This window comes from Platichthys flesus, chromosome 19 (genome assembly GCF_949316205.1).
Source record: "Platichthys flesus chromosome 19, fPlaFle2.1, whole genome shotgun sequence".
NCBI classification, from domain to species: Eukaryota; Metazoa; Chordata; class Actinopteri; order Pleuronectiformes; family Pleuronectidae; genus Platichthys; species Platichthys flesus.
This window is the reverse complement of record NC_084963.1, coordinates 7,648,469-7,668,849: the sequence shown is the minus strand read 5'-3', so window position 1 is coordinate 7,668,849 and position 20,381 is coordinate 7,648,469. Positions and strand designations below refer to the sequence as shown.

General features: G+C 41.0%; 1 protein-coding gene across 2 annotated transcripts in view; it reads left to right on the top strand.

The window, feature by feature from the left end:
• The window catches only part of rai14 (retinoic acid induced 14), a 33,146-nt gene extending 29,396 nt beyond the window's left edge, over window positions 1–3,750 (top strand). For both annotated transcript variants that reach the window (XM_062412948.1, XM_062412947.1), the window contains 6 exons: window positions 28–515; window positions 807–975; window positions 1,062–1,229; window positions 1,326–1,487; window positions 1,575–1,640; window positions 2,018–3,750. In XM_062412948.1, coding sequence (XP_062268932.1) covers window positions 28–515; window positions 807–975; window positions 1,062–1,229; window positions 1,326–1,487; window positions 1,575–1,640; window positions 2,018–2,104 — 1,140 coding nt within the window. In that variant the 3' untranslated portion in view covers window positions 2,105–3,750. The remainder of the gene's footprint in view (window positions 1–27; window positions 516–806; window positions 976–1,061; window positions 1,230–1,325; window positions 1,488–1,574; window positions 1,641–2,017) is intronic.
• Window positions 3,751–20,381: the final 16,631 nt, after the last annotated feature.

The window sequence follows — 20,381 nt, the reverse complement described above, 5'->3', positions numbered from 1 at the left end:
TTCCATTTGTTCTCTCCTGTTGTTCAGGAGGCTCTGAGGGGAACGGTCCCTGTTGAAGCCGCAGCCAAAGACTTTGAAGAAATGAAGGCTGAGATGAACGAGGTGACAGCCGGGCTGCAGCGTCGCTTGCTGGAACTCTCACACTCCTACAGTGAAACCAAGAGTAAACTGAGTGCCGCTCAGAAGCAGGTGGAGGAGGCCCGAGCTGAGAGCAGCGCTCCATCGTCTCCCACTGTGGAAGAACAGCAGCAGCACGTCCAGGCGCTCAGCATCAGGGTGGAGGAGCTGCAGACTCTGTTAGCCGGCGCAGAGAAGAAGCATGCGGCCGCTCAGGAGGAGATTTCAGCTCTGAAGCAGGAGGCAGAAGCTCAGGCGCAGAACAGCGTGGCCCTCGCCGATCACACACAGGTGATGTCATCTCTGGGAAATGCCATCAAGGAGCTGGAGAGCCAATCAGAAGCCCTGACTGAGCAGCTGCGCCAGAAGAGCTTGGAGGTGGAGGAGCTTCAGAACAAGTGAGGAGAGAAATGTGATAAAGTCTGTAAGATGGGTTTATACAGCAGTATAACATTTAACATTGTAGTAGAATAATGTAACTTAAGTACTTTTACTATAGGTTTGTATATATGTACAACTTAATATATAAATTGTCCATGCTACTTTGTTCTTATTGACAGTGAAAATACTGTATATGTGCAGAAGCAGCAGAAGCATCTTGTTTTTGATCCAGTCCTTGACTAAAGGGAGTTGAGTTGATACAAAGATAAATGTTCTCTTACACTTGCTGTTTCCACTTTCGTTTAAAGAATGACGGCAGAAAAAGATGTCAGCCCAGAGGGGTCAGTGTCCCGTCTGGACCACGACACCATGCGAGCTAAGTTGGGGGGCGAGGTGACCCACTTGACCCAGCTCCTCCAGGGGGCGCTCAGGAAGCAGGATGAGATGGCTCTGGAGGCTACTGAAGCATGGCAGAAGGTTAGAGAAAAGAACAGAAAGCTGTGGAAACTAAAATGCATGTATTTCCAAATACTTACCTGAACAATATGTTATCCTTCTATCAGGCGCGGGAGAGTCGTGCAGAGTGGGAAGCCCTGCAGGAGCTGGGGATTTCCAGGGAGAAGGAGAACCAGACGCTGTCGTCACGGCTGGCCGAGGCCCAGGATGCCGTGTGTCAGCTCAAACAGCTGGTGGAGAACCACGTCGCCTCGGAGAGGGAGAAAAACAAGAGGGTCAGTAATCTGGTCACCACTGCAGAACGCTCATCACTGTAGTACCTCCTGAATCCCTGTCAACCTCGAACGTTTCTGTTTCCTGTTCTCCCTCAGATAGATGATCTGTCACGGGAGGTGGGGAAGCTAAAAGACGCCTTGAACAGCCTGTCACAGCTCTCCTACAGCGCCGGCTCCCCCTCCAAGAGGCTGCAGCAGAACCAGCAGCAGCTGGAGACAATGCAGCAACAAATCAAACAGCTGCAGTACCAGCTCGCTGTACGACCTCTTCTACCCACTTCAAAGAACCACACATTGTAACACGCATTTAAAAACCATCATGTCTAACTCTTGCTTTCTTTGTAGGAGTCGAAGAAGCAGCACAATGAGATAGTGTCAGTCTATAGGATGCACCTCCTCTACGCTGTCCAGGTAAAGTCAGTGATGATTCATTGCAAGTTTCCAACTTGATATTTAAAAAAATCAATCAAACTTAATCTGTGTAGTTCCTCTCATACAGGTGAGTGCAGTTCAAAGTGTCTCAATTGAGTGGTGACCAAGAGTAAAATTAACAAATACAATTTTGTAAAATGACATACCATATAATAGATCTTTGAAACTATAAAAACAATAAAACAATTTTTTACAACATATATGCAGTACCAGGAGTTTGGAAAAAGCTAAAAGCTGCAACACCAAAGGTTTTAGGAACATTTCACCCACATTATAAATAACAATATTTCTGACTTAGTATTTGTGGTATCTCATCATGCTGATAGCCGACTGATCCAGTGTTGTGTTTCCTTCAGGGTCAGATGGACGAGGACGTCCAGAAAGCCTTGAAGCAGATTCTGATGATGTGCAAGATGCCAAGTCCAACCAAGGAGACGTGCTGAGACTCACAGAGCCTCCGCTCGCTCCAGAACAATGAGACTGAAGTCAAAGTGAGCCGCTGCTCTCAGATGCGACCGTCACCACAGCCTCCTCCTCACGTCCGAACCCCCACGCTGCTCGTGGCGAATCACAAACGCGGCCAACGCACGGTGCCTCTGAGTCAACCTTCAGTATTTCTAAATGTTTACAGTCATTCGTTCATCGCCTTTTTGACCCTTCTGTTTCTTAAAGTCATTAATCTCAAGGTGGAAAATGTTTTTGAGGAAACTCCAGAGCAGCATACAGATACCGTACATCAGCCAACTGACCATTCAAATGAATGGTTACCAGCCAAATGTATATTGTACGTGCATGTAAACACTACACTGAAAATGTGCAGCAACCTTAACTCGACATGCAGATGCACAAGTGCCACAACGCAAACATCTGTACACATGCACTATTACAGCAGATGTGCCTGATGGGGTTTGCTTCTGTTACAACGTTCACTTAGAGGAAAGAAAGGACTCTGCTGACGCTGCCGTTTATTTAGTATCTATTTTATGATACAACAGTGTTAGTTTTAATGTTTCATGTGTTGTCCACATGTTACATCTAAATTATTTGTTCCCTGATAACAATGCATGTGACTTTGCTTCTGCCAAAATCACAGATGTCGTTTTTTTTCGACGAAAAGCATGAAACTGTTTGTATTACTATTTTCCTATTAGCACAAAACATGTATAAACATGTATTTTACTGAATTGGATTTGTTTGTCATGTTTTCTATGTTACTGTACTGAAAATGAAGAGGTTTGATAGCTGTAATGTAATGGCCTCGTTTTGTGTCTGTGTGAATGAGAAGCTTTTTTTTCCTCCGGACTATTTGATCTATTGACACTTCAATTTGTTTATTTTCCTGTTAGTATTCACATCTAACACATAAAGATATAACTGTTTTCTGTGTCAACAACAAAAAGTTGATAGTTAGGAGGCAAGTTCTTCTCTCTTCTACTCTGTTTTCTTCCATCTTGTGTCACATGCCTGTTCTTACTAATCACAGTTTTTGTGCAGCTCTAAAGTCCTTATACAGAATATGTCACCATTAATATCATTAACTCAGTTGTTACAGGGGCTAATCTCACTGTTTTTCGCCATTATATTACTTCGAAGTCTTTATGTTTGGGATTTCCTTGCTGGTACCAATGTTTTTCCAGTGTCTGAGAATGACTCATTTCTTTATTCAGGGTTTATGAATGGTTTTCACATCACTCCTTTGCCTTAGTACTGTACTTACACCCTGAGCTGCCAACTACACTTCAAACACAACCAATAACACTGTGTAACTTGACGTGAGATGAAGCTTGGATGCTCCGGCCCTCACGTCTCACCCAGGATAGTTTTTCTTTTTACTGAACATGATTCACACCTGACTGAGATTCTAAGATTTGTAGAGTAAAGCCCTCTGCATGTCTTTATTTCATCGGTTGTAAGATGTCAAACAACTTCCTCTCTCTCTCTTTCTCTCAAGGCCTTGACTGAACTGTTTTGTACAAAGAAAGGGAAAAGAAAGAACAATTCTAACTTTAACAGTTTTGTAGTGATGTGAAAAAATTAGTTTTTTGCCGATTGCTTTTTTGGTCCACATGAATAAATTTCCAAGATATTGCACCGTTGTGTGACTGTTATGGTTGTGACTGTTTGAAATTACCTGATTATTGTCAGGAAGGTGATTTCACTTCTGGAACACTACCAATTTTAACTTTCACAGATATATTGGTATCAATATTTATGCTGAAATGGCCTAATATGAAAATAAAAAGATAAATGTTTTCATTACACGTAAACCTGATTCAATATCTACATATTTGGTTTATTTGTGTGGTCTTACTTTTTTTATTTTGTATTTATCCAAAGATAATTACATTGAAAAAAAAGAATCATGCATGACCTTAACAACAACATAATTATATAGGCTGAAAGGTTTTTGATCCCATATATCTAAAACAATTAGTATGTTAAAGGAATGTTTTGACTTGTTAACCTCTATCACCAAATAGTGCATATATCAATTATTGCTCAGGGAAGTTTTAAAGTCAGTGACTGTCATACACGTTACAGCTAATGGTTCAGTTACAATGCTTAATTTGTGTATAAACCATAGTTTGTGTTGTAATGGTCTTTTTTAGATCAGGCAGACCACTTGGGAATATAAATGTTAAATCATACATTTATTTAATGCAAAGTGATAATGAAGTCCAACAGGATAAGACTGAACAGGCAATAAATGACCACTAGATGGAGACCTTTAGCAAAACTTGGGCTCTTCTCTCTCCAAAAGTTACATCCTCTCTCACTGACAAATTAAAGGAAAAAGCTGAATAAATGACTAGAGAGACTTAACAAATTGAATACTATGATAATAAATAGAGTATCTGAATCATTTACTGTTTCCCTCACGGTCAGTAGAACATGAAAACACCAAATGAGGGCATGTTTTACCCAAAGGAGTACTGATGTAGTTCTTGAGGCTTGTGTCGGCCCTTTCCTAAGTCCTGATACGTTTGTATTTATTTTATCTATTTATTTATTCTAGATGACACATTACATACATGTTCTGTTTCTGATCTTCTCCTCAAACACATGCATCCCGGAGCCATATTAAAACACTTTAAAACACTTCCGAACTTGAGGAACTGGGCAAATGAAAAAAATATCAGCTGCATTGTTTGTTCTCTCGTCGGGTTCGGCACACCTTCCTCCGTGTCAACACTCTGTCCTCCGTCAGAGTCCACTCAGCGGCGGCTCTCAGAAGTCCTGCCAGCCCGACTCGGGGTAATTTATCTGCCGTTCTGTTTCCTCTAACCGGTGGCACAACAACTTTGTTTCCTGCCCTGGCCCTGTGTTCTGCCTGCTGGGCAAACACACACATTGCCCATATGCACAGAAAAAAGCACACACCTCTGCCTTTACATGACAACTTCCTGTCAATCTAGCTTTCCCCACACGTTCTGCCCTCGGGCCTCAAGGGTTAGAGAGTTAGTGGAGCGAGATCTAATGCTGTGATCCTAATCCAGGGAGGGCCCTTGTTTGGCCAGCATCCCGGGCTGCAGTACAATCTTAAAGTCTGTTGTGTGTGAGCTCGACCAAACTGAAATGCTCGATTTGAAATTATGCGAAGTGGATGTTTAAACATGGGACTTTTCTGGGACTTTTCTGGGAAACCCCCCCGTTTTTTTAAAATTTCACGTTATCTAATTAACAAAGAATCGAGATAAAGATAAAACCTAATTTCTACACAATGTCACAAATATAATCTCTATCAGGTTATTTCAGGTTATAATTTAACATGTTTTTAGAACTTTTGATGATCCAATTTTGAGTCAGAGAAACAGGAGAAAATTTTACCTAATTTGTTTTACAAAACCATCATTATATAATGTTACATTTCTTTGTAAGCTCGCAAAATATTCGTTGTTTGAACACTGGCTGTTCTGGACTAGAGCTGATGTAATAATGATGTAATAATGATTCATCCTTGAAACAATAATGTTCAAGAATTTTACAGATTAAACCCATCAAACGTGAAAAGACATGAGTAGGGGACCCAGTTATGAACCCTGAGGATCCCCAGGGCACAGAGAGGGAAATAGGACTATCAAAAAGAATAATGAAAGACATAAAACATTAATGCAATAAAAAAAAACATTAGGCAAACTGCTTTAACATTTTACAGATATCCAAGGAAAGTTGTATATAATTCAGTATAGAGAAACAGAGTTCAGTGAAGACAGAGTTTAGACGTCGTGAAGAAGTCATTACAGAAAGGTCAAAGATCAGGAGAGGAAGACTGTGGCGCAGCGAGGAAATGAGCGGAGGTTGTAACCAAATAAAAAAAAAACTGCTGAAGCAGGAGCAGCAGATCCAGAGTCTGAAGTGTGTATGTTCAATCACTGGGACGATGACTAATCTGCGACTAAGAGACTCTTGTGAAGTAGCACAAACCTGTATCAGCTGCCAGAGGTATGAGGGGAACCGGATGAAGATGGAAATGAGGAGGAGGAGAGGAAGCTGCTGATTAAGAAGTCACTTCTCTGGTTGGTCTTTTGACGACTGTAGCTCACCACTGATTAAGCATGGCAGCAATAAATTCAGTTTCAGCTGCCAACGCACGACTTTTAGAACCTTTTTTAAAAGTCCGATATGTGTCTTTACTCAATTACTTGTTTATATAGTATATTTTCTCCTACTCACAGTTTGTGTGCTTAGTAAATATTATTGAAAGGCTTGTGTCTAAAGTGCGTCATCGCCTGTATGCTTGCTCTCGGTGAGCAGGCTGTGTGTGATACAAGTATTGGTACTTGTATCAGCCGCTAGCATTTGTGTAGCATGTGTAATGAACACAACTGGACTGGGACTATTGAGCTTGAGATATAAAAAAGTTATTTCTCCTAAAATTTTTCAATGCCGTTATTGATATCTGCATTAGCGCATAGCTTAGGGATGCATTTTTCTGTCCATGTCCAACCGACGTCCATGATACATTTATAATCTCCGTAAACATGTATGTGTAACTACATCTACAACTGATTATTTGTTGTTTGACCTTCTGATCAAGAGTTGAATTTTATTGTCACAGTCAACCATGCTAAGAGCCTCACAACAATGTTCGGGACAATTATCTGTTGGCATCCAGGCTCCTCATTATTATAAATAATAGCACATTGAGCCTTGTTGTCATCTGGTAAATAAAAGGAAGAACAACGTATTCTCACTGATTCTTGGCACTCAAAGAGACCACAGGAGTGTTTACAAATGTATTTTGACGTTAAAAAAATGGCGGAGTAATTAAATAGAACATGTTTGATTCATTTACAAATTGAAATCTTATTCTAATTTCTGGTTCCCAACTGTCACCAGCTCATCTCACACTTCACCCACTTCTCCATCCCCCTTCTTTCAACTTCTGCATCCTCTCCATTCACTCCTTCTGTTACACATCTCTACGGTTTGTCAACATTGTTAACATGCTCATGTTCCTCCTCATACAACCACATTTTATTGTTAAGCAATTAACTGATGTGTGCAACATGTTGCCGCTGCGTTCGCCCGTTTAGCCCCAGCCACCAACCCGTCAAATGTTCTCAGTTTGTCTAATGCAGGCTGGCCTTGAAATAGGACCCTGCAATCCACGAGTGGAGGGGCGTAAGAAACGCATGCTGCTTAATTGCTGCAAGATGTAACCTCGCCTGCAGCCTACTGTGGCCTACAAACACACACACACACTTAAAAAGCACGCAAACACACAATCAAACATGTAGTATATGCAACAAAAAAAAACACAAACTTCCCTAAGTGTGTTACTACATTACAACACGGTGGGTTCAAGGCACGGGCCCAAACTTCATAGACACATTATTTGTTTGTTTTTTGGGTGAAAAACAAGGTTTTAATTCCACTACGAGGTCGTTCTTTGATGGGGAACATTCAAAAGTTCTTCTCTCTGAAGGAAACCAAATGGAATCAAACCAATTCGAAATGACTCAAAATCCGCGGGTTGCATTTCCTCGAGGCGTCTTACGAGGATGCTCTTTGAACAAGAGTCTAATGGATAAAAGCTGATATTAGTGCAGAGATGCTTTTGTGTAATCTACGTTTGGCTCTAGGTGCAGGCACATGAAGCTTTGCTAAGCAGAGTTGATGAGGAGGATCAGAGAGACAGGAGATTTGAGCTCATACATGAAGGTTGTTCCTGTAGCCAATGAGCTCCTCTGAATTACACCATCACAGTATAATATTTCTAGGTTTGTTGACTCTATATTTAATGTATTGGAACATTTAATGCAGTCCCTCAAAATCTGAAATGATAAAGAGTCTGTGACCATCACACACGTCCATAGAAAATCAATTTTAGAAATTGGAAAAGGTGACTGTAACAGTACGCCAGGAAATTTCCAGCCGGATAATGTACATTTATGACTCAAATCTAACATCACTGACTGATTTACTCCCATTTTGATTGTCACTCCGGGCGCCGCACCAGGATGACATCACAGATTACAGCCTTCGCTCTCTGGTTTCTTGCTTTGGGGGGGAAAATAAACTCCATTTAAAGAAAGGGAGAGAGATTTGATGGTGCTACGCCGTGATGATAGCAGATGTGATTTTCGTAAATTAAGTGGTATTCCCATGACAGCCAGTGCATCGTCTATGGGCACGCTGATGAATTCCCCTGACATCATAGCGCTGACTGCGGCAGTAACCCGGGTCAGTGAGATACAGTTACACTCACGACTGTGGAAGACCACAACACAGTAGACCACAGGGATCCCGCACAAAAATACTGCAAGTAGCGGATTAAGACGGCTGTAAAAGCTACGGCTCCAGGAACAAAATGTAAAATTCTTGTATTGTGACTGGGCGGAAGCAACAGAAGAAATGAGAGAAGTTAAATCAAATAATCTGCAGCTTTGGAGAAAAATAGTTTGATTGAACATCAGTTTTGATAAGTGTATTGATCATATTCAACCTGGAATCAATGATAAATTATCACACGGCTGCATCCAACAGCAGAAGGGCTGTTTTTCTTGATGTGGGATATTTGGACGTGATCATTGATGTGAGAGAGTCTGGGCTGCGGATCCAAACCCCAGAGATGTTTATTTCTGCATCTGATTAAGTGAAGAGTGATTGCAGCAATATTGTCTGGAGGTGGCGTAATAGCAGTGGGAAGAACGAGGCCTTTGATTTAACCAGTTCCTTGTTTGTGTTTCACATTATGGCATCTTACAAATATGTTAATAGTGAAGTGAACTTACTCTTGTCACAGGGGAGTTACACTTTGCTTGGTGAGCAGATCACACGGGATGTATAAACGTATGATCACCTGCATGTCATGAGAGTTATGAGTCTATGAACGTTTGGCGGGCAGCCAGGAAACAGAAGGGTCTGTGTGGAAGAGATGTTTTGTGCAGCTTAACAATTTTAAATCATGGGAATAGACATTATTTGACTATTTATTGTTCAGTCTGGAGAATCACTTTTCGCAGCTCCACATCTCCCCCACGAGTCTCTCCCAGTCCAAACAGACTTTTCATATATCACTCGTGCATATACCTGTGCTCTGAAACTGTGGAGAGCCAGTGATTTAATTACCTTCCCCAGTGCCGCCGTTCCCACTCTAGGCCATGCTTCCAAGTTTCAGTCCCTCACGTTCACCGCGGCCTCCCCACATCAGGTTCTGATGAGCCTAACTGCAAACACGTGGTCCACGCTGGCTCCCCTGACAGATGGGACAATATTGCCTTATTAATGACAGAAAGAGAGAGACAGAGGGAGGGACAGAGAGAAGTGGGGAAGGAAAATCCTCCCTCCTCAAAGGAATCCTGGTCTTAAATAGCTCAACACTGAGCTGCTGTCGCTTCTGAGGAAGTTATTATAGGAAAGGCAGCACATCTGTGTTTGCATAATGTCCTCTCAATCTAACTCAATACGCCACAGGGCTTAGCCCCGTGTCACTGCTCCGGAGCCGGTGGCACACTTCTGAATGAAATGTACAAAAATATATAGACACCCCTGTTGTGAATTTTTTAACACTAATGTTGATTTTCAGGTCTATTTGGGAAATTCATATATGTGCTTAGAATTTTGCGGAAACTTTAACTCTCTTGACTCATTTCATTTATGATTTTAAGTACATCAGTTAAAATAAGTTTTATTCGCAGCTATATAAAAATAACAATTCCACATAATATAACTTAATCTTGATCCTGGTAAGCTTAAAGAACAATTGATGAATTCATTGACAGAATGAGTTTCTTAGCTGCTCTTTTCCAAGAGCCAGGGTTTATATCCCACTACAGCGGTTTGATCGCCTCCACTCTCGGGCAAACAGCAGACACAAGCCCAAAGACAAAAACAAGATAAAGCAGAGAAGCCTTTTCATTATTATTTCATTATGTCGACCACTATCGGGAGATATTCATCAGCCCCTCTGTTCCTGGATTACGAGGAAAACATCCTGAAGCTACAGGTTGAGTCACAAAGGCCAGATTCACCTGCACCGAATTACTCTAGGTTCCCGGGGATATGGATCCCACCCGCGCAGGAAACATCGAGCATGTGTATTTCGCGGCTGTATGGAGACGAGTCACCGGGCAATGGATGCGACCTCTTTCCTTTCAAGAGTTCAAGTTGAACGCCGCTGCTTGAGAAATAGCAAATCTCTGCAGCAAGTCTGGTGGAAAGACTTTGCAGAGGGAGGTTGCAAGGTTTGGGGATTCTGCATACTTGGGTGTATTTTAGTGCAAAGAAAAAACATTATTCCTCCTGAACCGTAACTAAATACTTACTACGCACACAAGGGCACATGCTGAGCGACAATTAGGTGGTCTACTGCTTAATGGCTTCTTCTTACCCCCAGTCACCACTGATTCACTTGGTATCAAAGCACCGGAAACTACATTTACAGTGAGTCAAACATCCACAAACCACCTCTGTGTCTCTCTTTCATTTGCCCTCGCAAAACACACACAGTCACACACACACACACACACAGTACAGTACCACAACATATACAGGAAGGGGTCTCTGAGTTTGTAGCCCAGTGACAAAGAATTTACAGGCATGCTGCAAGGACCTGTAGATCTGTGTGCATGTGTGTGTCAGACTGTGTGAGTGGGAAAGACGGAGGAAAAAAAGGGTCTGACACTTGTCTATGAGCGCCTTATTAAAAAGGTGAGAAGTGAGTGCAGTGTCTGGAGGAGGGGGTTAATTGTGCTCTTAAAAGAGGACTTCAAAGTGGGGCTGGTGTCAGGGCTGAGGGGCATGAGAGGAGGAGGAGGAGGAAGGAACGATACAGTAACTGATGTCAGGAGGTCAGGGGGAAAGCTGGGAAAGGGCAGAATAACTAGTAACTATAGTGTTGAGGTGTGACTGAAGAGAAAGAGGTTGTCAAAGAAACTGGTTGAGAGAAGTTGAGGTTTTCAATGAGCGACTGAGAGATGATTTAAATCAGGAGCAGAAATAATACTGAAACTAAGAAGAAAAAAATGTAAGATTGACAGTAACTTTGAAAAGCTGCTACTGATATAACTGATTCCTATTTTGATAAATAGATGACAGGAATCCAATACCAATAGTGCAAGCTGTATGAATATACCATGTGTCAGCCTCGGTAGCAGTGTGTCTCGGAAGATGGCAACGTCCAGCTGTCAGTCCACCACTTTAGCACAGACTGAAATTTACTGTATCTCACACTGGATGAATTTCGATGGAAAAGCCATTGGACGAAACATCACAGGATGAATCGAAGTGACTGTGGTTATGCTCAAACTTTTCATTTTACACCGCCATGACCATGACTGTTGGATTGATAACTATGAAACTTGGGACAGACATTTACGTCCCCCACGAGATGAACAGTAATAACTTTGGTCTTTCCAGTAACTTTTTTTTTCCGTTCCACCATCGGGGGAAGAATCTACTTGGTCCAAAACCTTGGTTTATGACCGAAAACCTGTATAAATAGGGACATTCCTGAATGGAATGTTAGCATGACAACAGAGCAAGTTATGATGAACACGAAAGGGAATGATACCTGCTCCGTTTTTTTTCAGTTGGTTATCTAATTAGACTAGAGATATTTGAACGACCTCAGACATGTGAAATGTGAGTATCACACAATAAACACACTGAATAGGGTGTCTTCAGTTGAGGAATTGGAATTGAATTGCTCAACCACATGAAAGCACAGGTTTAAATGCACCCAAGATTCATTGGGGACCAGCAGACCACCATCAGAGAGGGTCAGGGACGCTGAAGAGAAGTGGAAATTCACAATTAGGTGCAACTGTTCCAAACCAGTGATGCATCAGTAGCTGGGCAGTAGAGACACAAAGCTGATTTCTCCTCACATCATTCAAGACCTGTGGATGGAGTGAAGACAAGACCAATGGAAAGGAACTGTTTTCTTCTTCTATCTTCTCTCTTGATAGTGTTTTTTTAGACCTACTCAAATGAGGAGTGACATGAGCGGGGCAGAGCGATTACATCTCAGTCGGATCACAACCCTGGAGACACATATTAATCCAGAGTGCAAACTTAATCAGGATAAAATCATATCGAGACACAATCTGGATACATGACCCATTTTAACTCCGGATGTGGCTGGAGTCAGTGTGTGTGTGTGTGTGTGTCTGTGTGTGACCCCTGCTCCCAGCTTTAGTTCTACTGGTTAAGATAAACATTAGTGGCCAAACTGTTATAAACCTTCACCTCTTTGATATAAACGGCTCTTCTCCTGAGCCCTCATGCTCCCTGGCCCCCTGATTGGCTGCATTAGATGTTAGCTTAATGTAGCATAGATGATTGGACATTACCATTGTTCTAATTAGCCCCTCTAACAGGCAGCTGTAAAGCAGATGGTGGAGTCGAGAGCTCAGACTAAACACTCCAGAGCCGGAGGAGACAGATTCACATTCTCCGATATTCACTGCTGTCGGCTGGAAACCTCACGTTTACTACAGCAAGACACAAAGGCATGTTTCCCTTTCAACGTATCAAACAGGTTTAGGAAAAGTCACAAATATCTCTGACCACATCAAATGCTGAGTGAATTTCAGTCTTAAAAATCAGAGGTACAGACGTTCATGTTCAGCGCTGTTGACCATGATTGTATAAGTCAGAAGCAGTCTGATGAAAAACAATGACTTGTTATAAAATACTCAAAAGAGAAAGATGCAAAATAGAAAAGAAAAACTACTGATTACACCATAACATGCAATATCATGTTTAACTTTTTTAGCTTTTTAATCCCTTACACACGAAATGAAAGATCAACCAATAACATGTATTACAATCAGCACCAGCTCCACCTGCCTCAACTATAAAATTATTTTTTACTCAATTTATGCCAGCACTGATATATTTCAGCCACTTGGGGCAGCAAAAACAAGCTGAAAACAACACTGACAAATAAACACCTAATTAAAAAATCATAGAGAATAGTTTCCAAATTACATATCCAACAGATTCAAATCAACATAAGAACAAACTGTTTTTAGACCTTTTTCACTGAAAACAGTCAATTAGAGCCGTGAGAACATGGGACATAAAATCTAAAGTTGAATGCTCCTTTACCACAACTATTTATTTAATAAAGAAAATAGATCAAAATGAAATGATTGGGTGATCATTCTACCAATTGGTACATCGACAGCTCCCCTTCATCCAGTGAGGGTCTGTGAAGTGAATTTTTCTCTCAGCATTTACAACCTAATCAAATCACAACAATTTGAGTCATGCACATGTGTAATAATAAAAAAAAAACTTAAGTTGGAAATTTATGGTAGAAAAATAACAGGTTTAATTTATGTCCATGAAGAAAACGTGAAACACTTTTAGACTCATGCGAGCCACATTGTGCTCTACATAAATTGACAGTGAGGGCACATACTTTGGCTCATACAACTCAACGTGTCAGATATTTAAACTGTCATGCGTAAGAATTTTCTGAAATATTAAAACCTGGGTCACATCGGCAGTACAGTTGCACACTTGAATACAAGTCCTGCAAAACAGAGTGCTTTCTATGAACAGACTTCAAGGCCTTTTTCACGAGAGCTGTCCAAGGCATTGCTTCAGATTTCCAACACAGATTTGTAATCAACATTAGAAGTTTTCCATTGATTCATGGTCCATCCATGTTATTTCACCTGACACTGATTACTCTCCTCCTGGACAGATGGTTTTGCAGCAGTGGCGTTGAGGGATTTTTACCCGACCGCAGCGGCGAAAAATGAAAAAGAAAATATCATCTGTAGCTGAATCAACTTGGCCCACGGCGCCTTTGTGTCTTATTCCATTTTTGAGAAAGTATTTCAGCACTGTTAAACTATTTGTCCCGTGTAATGTGCTTGCAGGTATGCCATCAAATATCCAGAGATTTTCTTGGAGCTCATATCATAGCTATAGGGGCTAATTAGCGTCCGATTGAATCCAAGATATCCTGCATGTGCAGTCTCCACTGAAGTGATGCTGGTGCCTACTTGACACTATAATGCTGCCTGTGAGGTATTTGCTCCCAGCATCCTTCTGACAATAATTACAATGATTCATTTGGTTTTATTGTACAACCGACGTCTCTCTTCGTGTGCGTCTTGGCCCGGGGGAGACCCAAGTGTCTCTAAGTGACAGATCTTTAATTACAAGAACAAACAAACGACACCGCGTACATGTGTTCTGGTTTACTGTAATGAGGGAGACACCAGCATGAAAAATAATGTTGTCATCCGATTACTGAGCGAGAGAGAGATATCCAGTTCTCAGTTTTTATCTTTCGTTGCGCTCGCTGTACAAAGCAATCATCATTACTGTAAGTTGGGTAATCCAATCTGTAGAAATTGCTTTGATCCATCAATGTCACTGAGGCAATGAATCTACATGTACTTAAAGTAATGAATTAGACAGAGGGTATCTGGCCCTTACACTCACTTCTCATCAGGCCCTCCAAGCAGTTTAACCATGTGGTTCTGATCAGTTAAATTAATCACCGTTTATCTGGCTGAGGTTAAGTTCTCACTGGGAGAAAAAAAAAGAGAAAAACGCCTAACAATCAGGATTCCGTCCACGTCTCGCTCTCCGTCTCTGTCACCTGCTGCAGCTTTGCTTGTCAAACGTTCGGAGGGAGAGGAGGCTTGAATTACAAACCAAACTTTGTCTGCGAGCTACAGTCAGGTAACAGGCCAAAGGAGCCTGAGAGCGGCATGCACACACTTGAAACAGTGTTCTTGTGCATGTGAGCATGAATGCTAGAGTTCTATATTCCCACTGTGCGTGTGTGTGTATGTGTGTGTGTGTGTGTGGGCGGTGGGAGCAATGCCTTGGCCTTTGGATGTCTCTCATACGTCAGAGCCTGTTAGTAAATGATTAATCAACAATGTTATTTGGGCTATTACTGTCTCATAGCATTTTTCCTGGAAGCTGTGGAATTCATCTTCACAGCTGGACTTCTGCAAGATCTCTCTGCAAACGAGTGACAAAGCAAGTGGTGGCGGAGCTCTGCAGTGTTGCAACAGTCACTTCTTGGAAAGTATGCACAAGATGAAATATAGTATATGCAGAGACGTTTAACCTCCGCCTCCAAACTTTGCAGAGCATCGCACAGAAACTAACTTTTATAATGATAAAAGCATCGTGATCTGAAGATTTCAACAAATTAGATTTAAGACTTTTTAAGAGCCTTTTTAAGACCGTAATAAATGAAATTTAAGACCCGTCTCAAGCATGATACATGTAAAGGGATCTTGGTGTCTTAGAATTACTTACACTCCCCCATATTTGGAGATAAGGTGAAGTATCCTGGTAGAAAATAACCCTTGATACACCATGTTATCTCACAAACTGTAATGTAGGTACATGAATCCATAGTTTTTTCCCACAGACGAAAGTAGTGAGATAAATTATAACCAGGGATTTGTTGACACTTCAAAAGTAGTAGGAGTTGCTATTTGTTTTGACAATTTAAATTATATTTCTTGTATTTAAGTACTTTGGTCTTAACTGACAGAATGTAGGTGCAAACACTGAGGTGGAGTTCAGTCTTTGGTCTCAGTGATGATATATCTATTTAACCTCTCTGTCCAGCTCTCGGAGATAAAAACTTCACCCACTCGTTTTTATCTCTCGGACAAATTGTTCACATGACATCATTGCTTGTTGTATATATCACAGACCCCCCCCCCCCCCACACACACACACACACACACACACACTCTTCTAAATAACGCCGTTGAATGTTTTAGCGTCAAATCCAAGTGAAATTTGTAAAAAAAAAAATTAAGATTCATTTAAAATCTCAATTCATAAAATGCTATTTGATAAACTTCTTAATTTAGGTAAATTGTGTGTTTCTGGAGGTTCTGCAATAACATATTCCAACAGAACTTAAAAGAAGACCTCTCTCATAAGCTGAGAACTTCTCCTCCCAACAAGAAGACGACTCCTCTTGATTTCACGCTAGTGGCTGGATATGCAGGACGAGTTGGGACAGACGTATATAACATAAGACATATTGACAGATTTACCACCCAAAGGATCACTGCATCTGCTGGGTTAACAGTCCAACAGATGGGCATGTTGTGGATAGTTTGAGTTTGGGGATTGATTTAAGATGATAATAAAACTTTAGGAAATGGCGATTATTTACTTGGAGCATGAGAAAAACGTTTGATTGAGTGGTTGCGTGTGTGCATATGTTTGTGTATTAATGACCATAAAGACTGAGAGAGGGGCTAAAAACACAACAGACATGCGGGCAATGAAAAAAGACGGAGAGACAGAATGTGGGGGACCCAGTCCAACTGAGCTAACTGAACTGGTATGATCTGCTGCTGGAGGTCCCTGCATGCTGAGCTGACACCGACTGTTGGATGGCTTTAATGGACTCCACTCAGGCCAACAAATAGTCCGATAAAAAAAAAAAAAAATGAATGGAACTTATTTTCCAATGCATATCCAAAGATTAATTTTGCAGATGACTTGAAAGGATCTTCTAACACATTGCATTTACAAATAAAATACATTTTAATGTTAACATATGTGGAGAGCAGCTGCATTTCACTCGTCCTCATAATGGGCTCCTGGTGTTTCTTTCAAAAGGAGCAGTAGTCTCCCATTTTCAATCTCAATACCAATTACAGCTCCGGCAGGGAGGTTTTGTTTTCATTGCTGTTTGTCCGACTTATACCAAGATTATGCAAAAGCTACAGATCCAGTTTAGCTGAAACGTGGTGGAAGGCTGTGGGCCAAGGATAACCCCATTAACTTCTGAGTGTTAAGATTTGATTAAGGAGGCAGATCCAGGGATGTTTAAACGCTTTCGAGACTTTCTGGCATTGTGACAGATTTCCAAAGTAATAATTCATGAATCTTGATGAAAAATACCAGCATCATATCTAGGGGACTGAAATCTATGAGAATGTGCAGTTTGATATATGTTGGTGGTTCTTATTTATTATACTTTTCTTATAAATAAAAGGTTTTACTGTTAACATGAATCTATAGTGTGTTTCATGTCTGGTGATGGAGGTCGAACTCTGAATGAAGAGTTGCCTGAGGCGCCAGGACGGTAATGTCATTTACATTCTGCAAAAAGATTTCACAATGATTGACAACTACTGCAGCTGGTAAAAATATTAAAAACACACTTTGTGAAATGTTGGTCATAAAACCAAAATGATATTCAGCTGTAATATGACTACAGACTAAAACCATAACTCAATGTTCAACATTTTGTTGACCAATCCAACACAATCTCTTCCCTCTGCAGATTGTTGCTATACAACAACATCACCTGATTGCAATCCTTCTCTCCTAAATGCCCAAGAATCATAGTTAATTCGACCTCTACATGGTTTTGTCGCTTGAATATTAACAAATGTTGTTTTGGGGGGTTTCTGAAACTGCCAATGTTGTGGGTTTTCTTGGTAGCTAACTCTCACAATGGTCATTGCATGAGGGCTCAGGAGAGTTTTCAGGACTGGTGCTCTCAGCCCCTGCTGTCAGAGAGTTATTCCACACATGGCCAACATTAAGGCAGAAATGATCACTGTTTTACTATGAGACATCACATTGTGCATCAACACTTTAATTATGCAATGCCAAATCAAAGTTGTGTGTGCATTTTTGCAAAGGGCAGACCTGATAGGAGAGATTGCTACATATGTTGTTTGGAAGTGAATCCTTTCTTGTGTATGGATGATGCTTGAAGAAAGGTACTGAATGATTTCTGCTACAATACTCTCTCCCACTGCCTCTCTGCTTTTACACAAATTCCCTTTTAACCAATATTTCCCTCCGCTTCACTGCAAAGCCTCCATGCATTTGTGTTTGGGCTTATTTTGTAATTGTGTTTGTTGTAAATGTGGTAAAACACCATCATGATAACAAAGATATTTATATCTTCCAGCTGAAATGTCATGCTAATTTAATGAACCATCATGGTTGTCTATCATCTGGACAGGTGAACGACGTAGACGAATTGTTTCAAGCTGAAGCTTCAGTGAGCCATGATCCAGGCCCCTCCTGTTGACTCAGCTGATGTCTCGTCTCGGTCCACTGGACCTCGTCAATGTCAGGTTCAGGATTAAATCAATAATAAGACTTGATATAATGAGGTTTCAAACCAGCAACCCACTGGGAAAAGGTACAGTAATCCCCGGCCAGTGAAAGCTTGAGTAGTAATCAAATCATGCGTTTGTTTTAGGCTCAGCTAGAAATGGCTGAGGGTTCCAATAATGTTTTTTCTCAGATTAGTTCATTGTCTCTCGACAAGCAAGCATTACCCAACAAGGTTCATAAATAATCTATGAAACATCTAAAACACTCAAGGTCTATAAAACCAGTTAATATAAGAGGCACACTCACTCTTAGAGTAAAGGTTCAAGTGTTTCTTGTGAAACCAAATCCTCAGATGTCTTGTTATGTTCCAAAATAATGTGCGAGTCCATGAGATACAAGCATATTGTGTGTGGTCTCTTAAACTGGATGAGATTTATCAGTCAGACGAACTCAGTGAAACAAAAAAAAGAAGTTCACACAGAGAGGAAATGATATACAGGGACAGAGGAGAGGAGAGCAGGAAGTTGTAGTATTTCTCTCAGTGAGCTACTTCAGAAAGAAGAATCACTTCTTGCAGATGAAAATGAGGAAAGAATGACACTAGTGATTAAATGTCAAGACATTTGACATTCATCTACTGTACCGAGGAAAAATGTAATTGGGAGTCAGGTCATTCAGTCTCACTCAAAAGCACAGCTGTCAGTCTTTTCTTCTAAGTCTGTTCCTGCTCCACCGACCCTCCTCTTCCATTGACGTAAAAAACATTTCTCCCTTTATCATGCACTCATTAGTAAACCTGCGGTTACGTCACTTTTCCCCCGTCTGCCCTCAATAAATAGTACTTTTCCCACGACTCCACAGCTTGCTCGCACATTTGTGGGAAATGCTGCCTTCACAGGAGGTCTGCGAAAGGCGAGAAAATTCTACGTCTCTGGGCGGCAGGATTATGAGGGTTCCTGTTGAGTCAGCTGAGCTGCCGGAAAATTACAGAACCATTCTGCAGATTTTGCTGCACGGTGAAGAAAAGACCTGTCCACGGCAACAGCAGGTGGTTAATGTGTCTCCGATGACAAAACTGTGCAGCCAGCTCAGCTGTCCCAGTCTGTCAGTCCACATGGCTAAAAAAGATGCTCAGTTAAAGCTGGCTTGTTGCTCGGCCCAAAATATGCCTTACATGCGCCAGATGCTCCCCAGATCACATCAAAGATAGACTAAACACTGCTGACTGTGGCCAACCTCTCTGCTGTTTACTGTGATTCTGCCACATCTTAACAGAATGTGTTGGGCTGATGTAGACGACAATGTATCTGACACATTCACTTTGTCACAGGTGGCTTTAGTGGGCTCCAAAAGACACAGATATTTGGTATCTTGTACAACGTTGTGTACAGTCATGATTTCTCCTTTGAATTGAAGGTTGTTGCTCTGACAATGACAGGGACACAACGAGGATGGGCTCAGAATAATGATAACCCCAAAAAAGAAACTAGGAAAAAAAAACTTTCCTACATAAGTGTAACAATGTCAACTGAACTTGAATGAATGAATGGCTGATGTTAACCATGTGTACCACCACCCATAGAGCACACAGACGTCACACCATGAGGCAATCAAATTAAAGACAGGACAAAAGCATGAGAAAAGTTAAAACCAAGAATTAAACAGAATGGCACACAGAACATAATCTTCTATCGAACAAACATCGTTGTCTGAAGTTCTTTCAGAAGAAATATAATAATTTAGCAAAATAAACCATCTTGAATGGCACACTTCCACCGAGGCCTCACAGTCTCTTGATTTCACACCCTCACAGATATCAGTTTCCTAAATATGTCAGATTTTTTTTCTTCCCTCACTTATAACACAACCTTCCACCAAGTTGTGGAAATCTATTAACCTGTTTTTGTTTAAGCTAGCTACAAACAAACAAATGCATAAAAAAAACAATATCCCAAACATAACCTCCTTGTTGCTAAAGAGGGATGATATAACATCAAAACTGCTGAAATCATCACATCTAATTAAACTCAGTGAGGATTCAGACAGAAAACCACACTGTATTAAAACAGCACAGGGGCTTTCTGTTTACAGCAGTAGTAATTGTGAGTTTGTGATACTTGAAGACAGGATTTTACCACTGAAAATCATCACAGTGGCAATTACTTCAACAATCACAAACTA